The sequence below is a fragment of the Pseudochaenichthys georgianus genome, chromosome 16 (assembly GCF_902827115.2).
Source record: "Pseudochaenichthys georgianus chromosome 16, fPseGeo1.2, whole genome shotgun sequence".
Lineage (NCBI taxonomy): Eukaryota > Metazoa > Chordata > Actinopteri > Perciformes > Channichthyidae > Pseudochaenichthys > Pseudochaenichthys georgianus.
Window position 1 is genome coordinate 2157042 of NC_047518.2, and position 15772 is coordinate 2172813.

The 15772-nt window shown below is 42.2% G+C and overlaps 2 protein-coding genes across 4 annotated transcripts in view; both read right to left on the reverse strand.

The window, feature by feature from the left end:
- Positions 1–15772, reverse strand: part of tsnare1 (T-SNARE Domain Containing 1) — a 341252-nt gene that overhangs the window by 169035 nt on the left and 156445 nt on the right. For all 3 annotated transcript variants that reach the window (XR_011644584.1, XM_034101918.2, XM_071205781.1), the window contains exons 5-7: positions 6506–6596; positions 6316–6390; positions 6033–6086 (exon numbers count right to left, since the gene is read on the reverse strand). Coding sequence is in view for 2 of the 3 variants with exons in the window: in XM_034101918.2 (XP_033957809.1) it covers positions 6033–6086; positions 6316–6390; positions 6506–6596 (220 nt within the window). In the remaining variant the exon portion in view is untranslated. The remainder of the gene's footprint in view (positions 1–6032; positions 6087–6315; positions 6391–6505; positions 6597–15772) is intronic.
- On the reverse strand, positions 142–2696 carry LOC139435295 (uncharacterized). The gene is made up of 5 exons (XM_071205765.1): positions 2429–2696; positions 1580–1807; positions 1206–1447; positions 734–1080; positions 142–625 (listed from the first exon to the last, which is right to left on the reverse strand). The coding sequence occupies exons 1-5, from the start codon at positions 2694–2696 to the stop codon at positions 142–144; spliced, it is 1569 nt and encodes a 522-aa protein (XP_071061866.1).

A 15772-nucleotide genomic window follows, 5' to 3' on the forward strand; every position in this document is an offset into this window, starting at 1 on the left:
AAGTTTCCTAAATGTAAAGTCTCTTAGTACTTTAACATAGAAATGAAAATAACTTGTAAAGTAAGGATCAAGGACCAAAAAAAGGACAAAGTCTGAAAATATCACTGACAATTTTTATTACAATCAAATTGTTTTTTTTTTTTAATTTTCGTCATGTGGCAGTACAGCTGAGATGTTGAGGCTGTGCTGGGTCACATTGTACTGGGACTGCTGAGCTGGAAGAGGAGGTGGCGGAGGACCCTGGACTGGCTGCTGGGGTGTTAGCTGCCAAGGACCACTGATTTGCTGCTGAGGAGGCTGAGAAGGAAGATGGAAGAGCTGTTGCTCCAAATTGTGCTGCTGGTTCACCTGCTCTACGTAGCCACACTCCTGGGATCTCCACACTGATGATGGAGGTGGGTTCTTAGGCCACTGGCTGGGACCTGGCTGGAACTCTGCTGACGGTGAGGAGGCCGCTCTGCTGGCGGAGAAGTAGGTACTGCTGGGGAGGGCAGATGTGTATACTGGGTTCACAGCAACTGGCCTCTGCTGCTGCGACTGTAATGCCGACGGGACATCTACAAAGGGACTGATCTGGTCACCAGCCGCTTCCCTCATCCTGAACTGTCTGGACATCTTCCTGTAACTGGAAAGACAAACAGCATAGGATTAATACAAGCTCACATTTAGCATGCAATAAAATGTGTGACATCAAATAAATGAATTTTAAATGTATGCCATTTTATATACTTACTGGTTAAGAACTGTGGTGATGTCCTCATACGCAGGTTCCAGGCAGGCATCATGCAGACGATCCAGTTCAGTTTCCAGGTACTTGCAGAAAGGAGTGGCCCTGTTGACTGGCTGCTCTCGAGTGATGAACTCAACCAGCCTATCTTGGAGATCACGGGATGATTCTCCGGTAACTCTCATCTCCATAGGAGACTCGGGTTGGTCCTCGGCAGCTGTTCCTGTCCTGGAAGGAGGTCTCCGTGTAGGGTAGCCAGTGTACTTCTGGTTGGGCTCCCTGTATTTGTCTGCAACACTGTCGTCACTCCCAGCCAGCTCACCCGTCTCAGCCAGGGCCAACTTGTCCTTAAACTGCAAAGACAAAAATAGAAAACAAACATAAGTACATTTGAAAGTTATATTTGGAAACAAAAATGGGGGAAATTGAACATTTTCGACAAAGTTCCGTTTTAATTTAATTTCAATGATATACTCACACTAGCTGGTATTTCCTTGTTGTGACGTCTGATGTGTGGCTTCAGAAACCCAAAGACCCGGCGGATGAACTTGTCACGGTCACTGTCATTCTCACTGGCCTCCTCAGCAAGGATGGGGTCTTCCTCGTCACTGCTCGACAGACCATCACCAGACCTCTTCTGGGATTTCTTCTTGGGTTGGCCCTCCCGCAGCTTTGAGAATCGAGTCCTCTGCGTTTGATACCATTTCAGAATTGAATGATCTGCAATGACAGAAATCAAAACAAATAATTAGTCCAATCATTGAAATGTTCATTGGCAGCAATGTATGTCAAGTATCTGAAATAGATTTCAAATATTTGAAAGTAATTGAAATGTAAATTTTTTCTACTTACAATCCAACCTGTACTCCGCAGCCTTTCCCTCCCATAGGTGCCTCTTTAATGCCTTCTCTTTGTACCATTTGTCCTTCATCTCATACAGTAGCCTCTTACTCTTCACCCAGCAAGCGATTGCCTCCTCCTGCGTCTCTGTGAAGCTGTATGATACACCAGGGGGTGGGTTCTCCTTCTGGGCCTTGCCTTTCCCTTTGTCGCCCTTGCCCACTTCAGGCTTGGACTTGCCTGCAGGGAGAGCGGGAGAGGCTGACTCATCTGAAAATATACCAAATGAAAAACAAATTAAGTACATGCAGGACAACAATGTATGAGAATATATAACAAAATCAATTACCCCTCTTGCCCCCCATCCAGGGTTCGAGTTATGTAGGAGCCAATGGGAGCTGAGCTCACATAAGGAGGGTCTGAGCTCCCATGGACGCAGTGAAACTATACGTCTGTGAGGGTCGCTAATACATTACCAACAACCATTATTTTAATCACAAATAATGCTTGTGTCAATGTAATGAGTATTTTTTACGTTAACGAGGTAAATAGGCTAAAAGAAAAACATGTTTTCCAAAATAACTACGCATCTCTTGAATGACAATATGCCTGCACTGCACCTCCAAGGTGCGCAATACATTATTACGCAATCTATGCCGATGATGTGTGAGTGTGTAGTTGCACCTTTTCATATTTAAGTTTGTAGCAAGTAGAGAGAGGGCTGCTGCTGCTGCGTGTGTGTGTGGGTGCGCGCGTGCGTACGCACACACACTCACACGCAGCAGCAGACTCCTCATAGAGCACAGTTTATAACTCGAAGCCTGCCCCCATCCATACCAAAAATAAGTTAGAAATATTTACCTTCATCCTCCGAGGATTCGGCATGTCTGTTACGACGAGGAGAAGGTGAATGCTGCCGAGACTCTTCGGACTGCTGAGGAGACCTCGAACCCTCTGGGGGCCGCTCTGGAGTTTTAGTTGGCCCGACTTTCTTGCATTTCCTCCCTTTTCTCTCTCTGGTTGCAGACTCAGTGCTGTGTTCGTGGACCTCGGTTTCCTCTGGTTTCCTCTTCTGAGTGTATTTAACAGCCAACTTCTTCCGTCTGCCTCTCCCTGCCTTGGATGGCATGTTAACGTTGAATTAAAGTAGAATTTACCTTGTGTTCTACTCCAAATAATCTCCGATCAAGAATTTGATTTCCCACACGGCCAACGCTTTTATACCATCGGGAGGTCACGTGTCGCCTTCGTGTGAGGTTCGGCTGCCATCGTGTGGCCTTCTGTAGGCATCGTACTTGCTTCGGCTGTTGCTTGGCCGATGACCAAGTTCGGGGCCATCTTCGTGCGAAATTCACAATTCCATATTCGTGTGTCCATCGGGAGTCAATTTCGGGACAGTGTGACAGGGCCTTAAAGAACTCATTATACCCTACTGTCCTACTAGGGCATTGCGTTCCAAGAATGCAGGGTTGTTGGTTGTTCCTAGAGTCTCTAAAAGTACAATGGGAGCCAGAGCCTTTTCTTATCAAGCTCCACATTTGTGGAATCAGCTTCCAGTCTGTGTTCGGGCGGCAGACACCCTATCCGTTTTTAAGAGTGCGCTTAAGACCTTCCTTTTTGATAAAGCTTATAGTTAGGGCTGATTAGATTCAGCCCCTAGTTTTGCTGATATAGGCTTAGTTTGTCGGGGGACATCTTACTTCTTCCTTCTCTCTGTCTATACCCGTGTACTCTCATGTTCCCATTAACCCAGCTTCCCCAAATGTCTTTCTTTTTGGTGTCTATATACGCCGGGATCCGGAGTCATGGATGATCCTGCGGTCCTGTGTCCTGGATCGCGAGCGCTGGATCTTGAGTCGTGGCTGTGGTCCTGGATCATAGGTCCTGGATGGATATCCTCGTGGATTCATCTTCCTATTATACACACATGCATTTCCAAACATCTGGACTACCTATGTTGCAAATGTATTATCTTTTCAATTTACACACGGCATCTATTGCACGTCTGTCCGTCCTGGGAGAGGGATCCCTCCTCTGTTGCTCTCCCTGAGGTTTCTTCTTTAAACTGGGTTTTCTTTGGAAGTTTTTCCTTGTACGATGTGAGGGTCTAAGGACAGAGGGTGTCGTATTGTCATACTGATATTCTGTACACACTGTGAAGACCACTGAGACAAATGTAACATTTGTGATATTGGGCTATATAAATAAACATTGATTGATTGATTGATATGTATATTTGATTAAAAATGCGATTAATTTCGATTAATTAATTACAAAGCCTCTAATTAATTAGATTCATTTTTTTAATCGAGTCCCGGCTCTAATTATTAGAGTAGGACACTTATGTATGTATAACATCTGAAGATGTGTAGTTGTATTCATGTTTTCACATAATTTTACAGGATATTGCTATATTATTTCACATATTGTAGTTCTACACATTAATATCTGAAGTATATCCGTCATTTAATGGTAAGCTATTGAAATTCTGATTCCATAGATGTGTCTCCCATCACCCAAAACCCCTGACTATTCTCTCAACTCAGTATTTACATTATTTAATTAAAAGAAAATCAGTCCTTTTCTATAAGCTGTGCACCGTTATGGTGTCAATATAACCTATCTACCAATTGGATCAAATATAAAAGTCAGCCGAATTCCTATTGACGTACTGTGTGAAGAGAAATTGAAGATTTTGTTTAATTGCTGATATATTTATGATCCACGTCACGTATTCAGTTTCCGTGGCAGTTCTTCTAATCAGGGCTCTATAAATAGAGAACTACGGCAGATGTGTAATATGTAATGCAGCCGAACCGTGAGGGTTGACGCTAACTTTACATGGATGCTGCCGTTAATACATTGCATTACAGTGCATTCGACCAAGAAGATACAAACTTGAAGAAAACAGAATCATATAAGTACATCAGGTTTCATAGAGCCAACAAGATAAGCCAGTCCTTTATTAGTATATAAGTGCTTTGTTAGTGATTCTATTGCTCGAAGTGGAGTCGAAAGAGATGAGTTTTCAGTCTGCCCCGGAAGGTGTGTAAGCTATCTGCTGTCCTGATTTCAATGGGGAGCTCATTCCACCATCTTGGAGCCAGGATAGCAAACCCACGTGTTTTTGCTGATGGGAACTTGGGTCCCCCTCGCAGCGAGGGTGCAGCGAGCCGTTTGGCTGATGCAGAGCGGAGTGCACGTGCTGGGGTGTACGGTTTAACCATGTCCTGGATTTAGGATGGGCCAGATCCATTCGCAGCATGGTACGCAAGCACCAGTGTCTTGAAGTGGATTCTAGCAGTTACTGGAAGCCAGTGGAGGGAGCGGAGGAGCGGCGTGGTGTGGGAACATGTGTGGGAAAATGTGAAACGTGACTGCTGAACAATCGACCTATTTGGTCGTTTTTTGGAGGACGACAGGCTGGAAGGTCTTTATAACAGTAGCCAACACTTTCTTATAAAACAAACACATGAAATAACTAATGAAACAAAACAAATTAAAAAACGGTTTTGCAGTCACTAATCTTGTATAGTAATGGATTTGCTTTATGGTTTTCACTCTCTTTGGTTCATTTGTTATTTTTTCAATTCACTAGGTGCATCGATATCATCATAAAATAGTGTGTGTGAGCTTAACTGTGTGTATTCAACTAACAGGGGCATGTCTTATTTTATTTCTGCTTTTTTAAGTAAGTACAACTTTATTTATATAGCACCATTGTCAACACGAAAGTGCTTTACATACAATACACAATACAACTATAAAATGTGCAATAAAAGGCATAAAACACAGCAAGTAAAATATAGGATAAAACACCAATGAAAAAAAGCTACATACTAGTTTTTAAACTGTAGTATGTGTTTCATTGGTCTACTGCCTGCATATGCTATTCCATGGTAGTATTCATATTTAACCTCTATTTTGTAGAACAGTTCAAACATAGTGTGCACCTACATATTTAAATATAACCCATAGCACGTGAAAACCAGAAGCTGAAAGTAAATCCATAAATGCCATTTGTCAAAACATTCTCTTGTATAGTCTTCTGTACAGACCTGCATACAGTACATTTTATAAATTATGTTTAATTTGTTCTACTGCAATCCCTAATAAAAGATCAATACGTTTTGTTTTTGATTATCTTGTATTAGTATTAAAAGTAAGGATTCATTTAAATCAGTTCTGCATTAAATAATGATTACCAGCCTCTACTTCTGTTATTTCAATATTCACAGTAAAAATAAACTATTGCCAGTAAGCAGTTTAGTTTCCGATAAGAACGGCAGTGCTCGGAGTCAGATGTGAAGAATGGAGTCGCTGTAATATTAGTGAGACACTACACAGAGCTTCAAAGAGCCCTTGTGAGGAAGCAATCGAGCAGGGAAATGCCATCTGGTCATCCAGCTCTTTTTTGAATGACAGTGAAACAAAGGGCAGATGTTCACCCCCCATATCAGCTCACCTTCTTGTCTCTCTGTGCTGGAGGCAGCAGGGCCCTTGAACGCTCGGCAATTTTCTGAGAGAAGAGCAAATAAAGAGACAGGGTCAAGAAGAGTGTTTTGTTTTTCCACTTTTAAAGAGGTCAGACATTGTTTATTTGCATGTAAATGTGTGTGTAGCAATTAAGATATTAAAAACTTAGTGTCAATGGGGCACCTCTATCTATGAATTTGTCATAAACAAACATTCATTGACCATGAAAATGCACTTATGAAGGGAAGAAATAATATTTCATGAGGAATTACCTTCTGCAGATCCCCGTAGCGCTGCACAGACTCTGAGAGTTCAGTCTTTAGTCTAGTCAGGTGCAGACGGTCTTGCTGGGCAACAAAAACAAGATTAGCCTTAATTAGCCCAAATGTTGTTTCATCCTCTGTTTATTCTTCACAACGACAGGGACTGAGGGTGGAAAGGTGGAAAGGGAGCATAAAATACCCGTGAAGAGCTGCTGATTATATCAGAGAGCTGTTTGATGAGTTGGCTGGTGCTGGTGATCACTTTGTTCGTTTGTTGCTGCATGGAGTGTCTGGGGAAAAGATTGGAAGGAATACAGGGTGAGATAAGTGTGAAAAAGAGAGAAAAAGCAAGAAAAACATCAAATTAAATGAGACACGAAAATATTTTCATAGAAAAGTTCAGGTTATTTATTTTACCTATAAGTAGATTTGGTTTGCAGATAAAAAGAAGGAAGAAGCTTATTATAGAGCTGGATAACCGCCGTAACCGTCTGCTACGTTTAACTTTGGCTTACCAATCAATCTGCTGGACCTCTTTATGATCTGAGTGACAGTGTATGCTCTTTAAAGGCAGGTTACCGAACCATGACATTAAAGAAAAAGACAGAATTGACTATAAAAGCACGATAAAACATGATCATCATGGTTTTGTCGATGTTAAAATAGGACAGTTTCCTAAGTCAATACAAAGGCTGGCGATCCGTTTAGCAAACAGCTTCACAATTTGCTTCAAAGCTCAATTCAGGGTCAATAATTGTAAGATTGCACAAGTTACGCTGTCTGGTTCTTGATGGACAATATTGATGGAGTTCTTTGTTTAGCCTAGTAATTTTCTGCGACTGTGACAGCCTTTTTAAACAGCATAACATTGACATTTCAAAAATAGTTTCACAAATGTTCCTTCTGATGCTAGATTATGGTTACCTATTGAAGAAATGTGGAAAATTGTCCTTTGAAACATTTGAATTTATCCCAGTTTTTCACCCCTCAGTGGTCATCTTTTAAAACTAACGGTCCACCATATAACCCCAGGACAAGTTGTTGTTTCCAATTTTCAACCCAAACTTTTTCTGTACTTAACAAATTCGTTTTTATAGCTTAAACACCAGCAACACAATAAGTGAGCACAAAGCAAACTGGTGCAGAGACGTACAAAGAGGAGACTTATTATAAGGGCCTGATAGAGTTGTATTAATGTTATAACATGGTTGCAGTAATATGCGTGCAACATGGGTATAATTACAGTGTAATATGGCTTGAATTTAGAAAATAGCAACAAAAAAAATGTAAATATTTAAAACTGAATGCCCATTTAAGGGTTGATTCTTAGCATCGGGAAAGAAGATTATTTTATGGTTAAGGTTATTTTGCATCGGTCAAACCTGGCAACATGATCTTTGTAACGGGGACATAGAGCTGTTAGCCGTTAGCATGAGGCCCCACTATTTACCTCGGGAATTCACGCATGTTATCGTGATAGCTGCATATATTCCCCCCTCTGCCAACGCTGAAGAGGCATGTGACGTCATCAGCTCTACTGTAAGCAGACTGCAGACACAGCACCCAAATGCTCTTCTCCTGATCTCTGGAGACTTCAATCAGGCCTCTCTCGCAAAAACTCTGCCCACTTTCAAACAATATGTTACCTGCACCACCAGAGGCAATACACCACTGGACTTACTGTATGCCAACACCAAGGATGCATACATCCCCCCTTCCTCCCCTGGGCAATTCTGATCACAACCTGGTTCACCTCCAGCCTGTGTACCAACCTCTGGTCCACAGACAGCCGGTGCCCACACGCAACGTGAAGAAGTGGTCTGAGGAGGCCCTGAAAGACTGTTTTGACAGTACATGCTTTTTACGACTCTGTTGTGGCATCAGCCACTTTCTATGGTGTGGCCTGCTGGGGCAGCAGTATCTCGGCTGCTGACAGGAAGAGACTGAACAGACTGGTAAGGAAGGCCAGCTCTGTCCTGGGGAGTCCTCTGGACACTGTGGAGGTGGTGGGAGACAGGAGAATGGCAGCCAAGCTGTCCTCACTGTGCAGCTCCTTCAGCGATAGGCTGCTGCACCCCCGCTGTCTCACAGAGAGATACCACAGGTATTTTCCTTCCTGCAGCGGTCAGACTATCCAACCAGCACAGCCCCTAGTTCACCCCCCCCTACACACAACACAGACTATATCACCCCTTGCTTCTAAATACCAACAAACTATGTGCTAGATGTGCAATATATATAGATGCCGTTAATAACTGTGTAATATATACCTGGCTGATAAATCCTAAGAACTGTTACAGGATGTGTATTTTGTAACTTTTTTTTTTTTATTATATATATTTTTTTAATTATATCATAACTTAGTACTTTTTTTTAAATGCATGTCACATATTTAACATATGTAACATTAAGCTGTCTGTGGCTCTTTTTCCTGCTGTAACTATGCACATTTCCAATAAAGGTATTCTGATTCTGATACTCGAACAATCCATCCATATTCATACAGGATCTGTGCTATACAAGAGCCTCTTGCTTCCCCCCATCAGTGTAACCCGTGTTGTATCCTTCAGCTGCTTTGCTTGTGTGTTTGTTGTGTCCCCTCCTTCTTTCTCTATCCAACTTTGTATACAGTCTTTTTGCTGTGTATGGTCCCTTGTACTTGTCTTCACTTGTTCTGTAATCATTTGAGAAAGCAATACACAGGCATTGCTCAATGGACCATGCAATGCAATCGAGTCTCAGCCACATGTTTTATTTTGAGAAAGCCACAACATTCAGCTGCCGGTGTTCTCACATCTGATGGTCGGATGACTTTCACGGGTACTACATCACACCTCGTTCTCTCTTAACCAACTCCTCTTTTTTTTTTACACTTTTTATTGAGTTTTCACAACAATAATAACAGAACAACCTAAACAACAAACAATAATACACACAAATCAGTTATAAAATAAAGCACAATAATTACTAGTTGTCTGAAGACCTTCAATATTCACACATACTGTACAGGAATGAATTAGTTATACACTTACTCATTGGTGTGAACCATGTAAATATTCCACTTTTCCCATTTCCTATTGAATGCATTCTCTTGGATTCTCAAAACATATATATATATATATATATACCGTATATGTATGTATATATATATATATATATATATATATGCATATATATAGATATATATATATGCATATATATATATATATATATATGCATATATATATATACACTGTATATGCATATATATAGATATATATATATACTGTATATATATATATATATATACATATACATATTAGGGCTGTGCATCTTCACTGGTCTCACGATTCGATTACGATTATCCTGTCAACGATTCGATTCGGTTCGATATCCCGGTGCATCACGATTCATACCAATGCGTTGCATCCTCAATTTTCTATATTACTGCACATGGCTTATTTTTCATCAATACATGCAGTAAATACATATGAACTCTCTTTTTATTATTTAGAAAGTGCTTCAGAAATCAATAACATAAATGTCTTGACAATAATTTATAAACCAAAATAAATGAATTGTATAGGTCTAGCCTCCGTGTGTGAAGTTGTTCCATTCTCAAAAACAAAAAGCTAATGCTTCTGCAGTCTAGCTGCAGCTTCTAGCCACGGTCTTCTGTTAAGAAAGGACACTGAATGTCCTGAATGTGGCCTCACACACAGGACCTGAGTCTGAACACAGCAGACAACAGGAGTATTTACAACAGCATATACAAACTAAAATACTGCATGTGGGTGCACACTTACATTCTCTGTTTTACTGTTACATAAAGCCCATGAATGTATGAGATTAAATTAGCTTCATTATATCTCAGTGATTAAGTGAATAATAAAGTTTCTATCGGGTCACTATCAGCATGTCACTCATTATTTTCAGGGAGGGGGCGGGGCTTGGAGGAACGGAGAGGAGACGGTGATCGCGGAAGCTTTTTTCCTCCTTCCTTCACAAACTTTACACACGTATCGTCTGAAAATTGCTAGAGGACATTCATACTCTGCAATCCAAGACTTAATTAAATCCACCAAAAACCTGACATGATTGTAACGCGATTATTTTTGAAAAACATAAATCCCTGTGCCGCAGCGACACGGAGTGATTCAGAGCGGGTCCTTCTGCTGTTGGTTCTGGACTGGTGGTGTTGTGTTGGTGGATAAAGCAGACTGCTCCGTGTTGCTGTGCCGCTGTCACGTATGTTCCCTGATCTCTGCGTCACCGACCGATTTGATATTAAAGTGACAGAAAAAACGTTATAGTAAAGCCGCGGCCGGAAAATCAGGAAGCAACGTTACTACTCTATAACCGATTATCTTCCGTCACTGCATCGAGACCGAATCGTCCACGTCCGCATCGCAATGCATCGTAGAAACGATTATTTTCAACACCCCTAATACATATACATATACGGTATATATATATGGAAGAAGCAACCATGGAGCTTCACTGCCTGGAAGACATCTAGGGACCCCAAAGGGCAAGGTGTGTCTCGGCCAACACAGAGGTTGGACTCAACATGGGGTAAGGCTCCTATAAGGGAGAAACCAACAGAGGTGAACTCAAATGTTAAACCCTTCAGGAGACTCATTTGTTACTTGTGTGGTGAAGAGGGACACACTAAACCTGTTTGTCCCAAAAATCCTGTAAAATTAACCCAGATTAGGGCTGTGCATCTTATGCCCAGAGGTCACCGGGAGCCAAAGAATGAGCGACAACAGCCACGGAGAGAGACCATGGTGGAAGTCAATGGCTGTGAGTTAAAGGCCCTGATTGACAGTGGCAGCAGCCAGACACTTGTTCAGACAGTTCATTTATCCGCATGATTTGAGTATGATTGACACTGTGCCTATTTGCTGTGTACATGGCGATGAAAAACCTTATCCCACAGCAGATGTTTATCTTAAAGTGAGGGGCCAGAGTTACCTTCTGAATGTTGGAGTGGCTGATCATCTTCCCTATCCGGTGGTGCTTGGTGACGACCTTCCTGTTCTTCTTGACCTTTTGCATCCAAGTAAGGTCTGTAATGTTGCACTCACAAGGTCAAAAGTCAAGGAGACCGAATTGTCTATTCAACCTCTCAGTGAGCTGCCTTTCTATAATGAGGATATTGAAGCTAAGCCTGGGAAAAACCATAAGACACGTAGACAGAGAAGAGAGGAAAAGTTCCAAAATACTACAGTAAATGTGTCCGTTGAACCAAATCCACCACAACCTTTGGGATTTAAAATGCCTATTGACATTCAGAAAATGCAGCAAGAGGATGCTAGTCTAACTCCTTATCTAAAGCAGGCCAAACCCTTGGAAGAAGAGGAGAAATTTGGACATTCAAAGGAAGATGGGTATTTTCAAGGAAATGGAATACTGTACCGCCAACAGGGGTCAACAAAGCAGCTGATGGTACCAAAGTCTGTTAGAGACCTTGTCCTTGAGCTGGGTCACTCTATTCCCTGGGCAGGTCACCTAGGGAAACGCAAAACTGTTGACCGAATCCAGAGACATTTCCACTGGCCTGGTCTACGCGCTGATGTGGCGCAGTATTGCAAAAGTTGTCCTCAATGTCAACAAACCTCAGCCAAATACCCTTCAAAAGTCCCTCTTCAACCATTGCCAGTCATAGCTACTCCATTTGAACGATTAGGTATGGACATTGTGGGCCCGGTAGAAAGAAGCAAGTCTGGAAATCGCTTCATGCTAGTAATAACTGACTACGCTACAAGATATCCTGAAGTTTTTCCGCTTAAAACTGTCAAAGCAAAGTCAATTGCTTTTTGTTTGGTGCAGTTCTTTGCGAGAGTAGGGTTTCCCAAAGAAATTCTTACTGATCAAGGGACTAACTTTATGTCTAAGTTAATACAGGATGTGTATAAACTACTGGGGATTAAAAGAATCAGGACTACCCCCTACCATCCTCAGACTGATGGATTGACAGAGAGGTTTAACCAAACACTGAAACAAATGCTCAGGAAGTTCATCTGTGAAACGGGATCTGATTGGGACCAGTGGTTACCCTATGTGCTTTTTGCTTTCAGAGAAGTCCCTCAAGCATCAACTGGGTTCTCCCGTTCGAACTCTTATATGGACATGAGGTAAGAGGCCCACTTTCCTTGCTCAAAACTCACTGGGAAAAGGATCCCAAACCAGCTGAGCCACAGAGTGTCATTGCCTATGTTGTCCACATGAGGGAGAAACTGAGCAGCATGACTGCACTGGCCCAGCAGAATGTGTTGGAGGCCCAAAAGAACCAAAAAACCTGGTATGACAGATCTGCCAGGGAGGAGATTTTCTGCTGGACAAAAGGTTTTGGTTATGCTCTCCACACAAGACAACAAACTCCTTGCAAAATGGCAAGGGCCTTATGAGGTAAAGGAAAAAATAGGTGCAACCACATATGTGATTGCAACCCCTGGCGAAGCACGGTCCCAGAGAATTTTGCATGTTAACCTATTAAAAGAATGGTTTCCCAGGTCCAACAAAAAGGAAGTGTTGTTGATTAGACATGTGGAAGAAGAGGATGACGAAGATGCGCAGTACCTTCCTCTACCTGTCGCTGCTTTGCCTGATCTCAACCACCTAACAGCTGATGAACAAACCCAGGTCAGTGCCCTCTGTGTCCCAGAAGTTTTTAAAGAAAATCCTGGTTGTACAAATGTTATTGACCACAACATTGTGCTAAAGAAGAATGCTTCTGTGCGAAGATTGAGCTACAGAATCCCCGAGCGCCTCCTGGTGTCCCTTAAAGAGGAAGTGGATCTCATGATATCCCTGGGAATCATTGAGGTATCAAGAAGTGAGTGGTGCAACCCCATTGTATTGGTACCAAAGAAGGATGGCACCCTACGGTTTTGCATAGACTTCCGTTATCTGAATGCAATTTCTGAGTTTGATTCCTATCCAGTACCTCGCATTGATGAACTCATTGATCGGTTGGGCAAAGCAAAGTTTCTAACCACGATTGATCTATGCAAAGGCTACTGGCAGGTTCCGCTGACTCCACAGTCCCGTGAGTTAACAGCCTTCCGTACACCATGAGGTCTGTACCAGTTCTCCGTAATGCCGTTTGGACTGCACGGCGCACCTCCAAAGATGAATGGATCAGGTATTGTTGGGATTGTCATATTTTGCTGCAGCATATCTTGATGATATTGTCATTCACAGTGCTACATGGGAGGATCATTTGGACCATCTGAAAGCCGTCATTGGACGTCTAAAGGAGGCTGGATTGACTGTCAACCACTCAAAGTGCCAGTTTTGCAGGACTGAGACAGAATATCTTGGTTATATTATTGGCAACGGAGTTATCAAACCCCAGACCCACAAACTACAAGCCATCCAGTTCTGTCAGCCTCCGCAGACAAAGACCCAGCTGAAGTCATTCCTGGGAATGTCAGGTTGGTACCGTCGATTTGTGCCCAACTATTCCTCTTGCGCTGCTGTTCTAACAGATATGACAAGCGGATGGGCCCAACTTTGCTGCAGTGGAGTGAGGAGGCGGAGTCTAGTTTTAACGACCTCAAGGATGCACTGAGTAAGAACCCTGTTTTGTGTAGTCCTGATTTTGCTAAAGACTTCATATTGCAAACTGATGCTTCAGACAGAGGTTTGGGAGCAGTGCTTTTGCAGGGAGAGCCCAATGACCTTCACCCCGTGGCCTATATCAGCAGGAAGCTGTTCCCAAGGGAGACTCGCTACTCAACTGTGAGAAAGAGTGCCTGGCAGTGAAATGGGCCCTAGACTCTCTCAAGTACTACCTCCTGGGAAGAGAGTTCATCCTACAAACGGATCATAAAGCCCTGAAGTGGATGGCAGGGATGAAAGATGCCAACAGCCGCATCACCCGATGGTACCTGGCAATGCAGCCATATAACTTCACCATCCAGCACATTCCTGGCCGGGACAACACTACTGCAGACTTCCTATCACGCTCTCATGGCGTGATTCCAGAAGGAGGGGAATGTGTGAGGGCTACAAGCCTCACAAATGAGTCTTTATAGATGTGTCAGCTAATTGGACTACGCCAGTGGTTTTAATACTGTGGGGCGCGACCCCTGGTGGGTCGCAGGGGTACTGCAGGGGGGTCGCGGGAAGATTTTTTATTTTATTATTTTCTCCTTTCAGCTTTGTGAAGCACCTTGAGATGACGTTCTTTTTAAAGTGTGCTATATAAATCAAATGTATTATTATTATTCAATTGTAAACTAACACTGCTCGAAAATACCTCATTGGTCAGAGAGCTGTGGGCATAATGCAAACCGTTGGGTCTTTATAAAAAATATGTGTATTATGAATTCGTAGTGTTTTTTGTTTTCTATGCTGCTTATACTTTCTAGGTAAATGCTGAGTTCATGCCCATAACAACATTTCCATTGGAGACAAAGTTCTTGGTACAGTTGGACAAACACACCAACAAACTGCTGCAGGTCATCAGGCAACCCAGTCTCACGGCATTTCGTGTTATAGTCACGACATTTAATCTATTGATTCGTGTTCACCAACACGATTTTCCCCTTTTTATCGTGTAACACAGAACAATTTTAAAAGCAATGTATTGGTAGTGTGTTTCGTGCCTGCAACACGTATTTTTGTCCGGTCGGGTCTTGGAAGACCGGAAGCTGTGTGGTTCATAAAAACATGTTCTTACTCAATATCAAGCCACGATTATTGTTTTTATTTTAAATCGTATAATGTCGGACTTTTGTTGCCGTCTGTGAGGAAAATAAATGGGGCTCAGAGCCTCAGAATACTGAAATCTGTATTTATTTTTTTAACACTAGAACCGCCAACGGGTACATTTTACCGGCAGCTGTTTTTTGATTGTATGTAACTTTTTTTCCATAACATATTAAAGTCTCCCAGTCCGTGACTTTTCCTGAAAGTGTGTTTTATATAGCACCCTCTGTTGTTAAAAATTGTCAATAGGAAGTCAGATTGAAAAAATCGCCATTTATACCCATATCCGCCAGCGGGTAATATTTACCTCATAGAAAATGCAGCGTAAACATGACGTGCAACGCCTTTTGTCTACTGCGGTTCCTTATAGAGAGATAGTGTAACTAACATCTTGGAGAACACAATATCTTGGATGATTGAGCTCACGTTGAAGACGTAATGCATGCAGGTTACATGTCAGTTGAATAAAGATGGACACTCGGAATGAGAGAAGTAGTCTGCGTCGTCTGTTTATGTAGACCATTATATGTCCATAGAACAGAACATTACAGATGGATCAATAGATAGTTATAGATAGATAGAGAGATGTGTACCTAAACAAAACACAAGTCTAACACCAAGCGTTTAAATCAGCACTGGTAGCGATATTTTATACTCCATGCTATCTGCACAAACGATATCATATGAAAAGCTGAGAGTCCACAGATTCTATTGGTATACGTTTCATCCCTGTGCCATCAAAACTCACTGTTCTGTATGATAAATA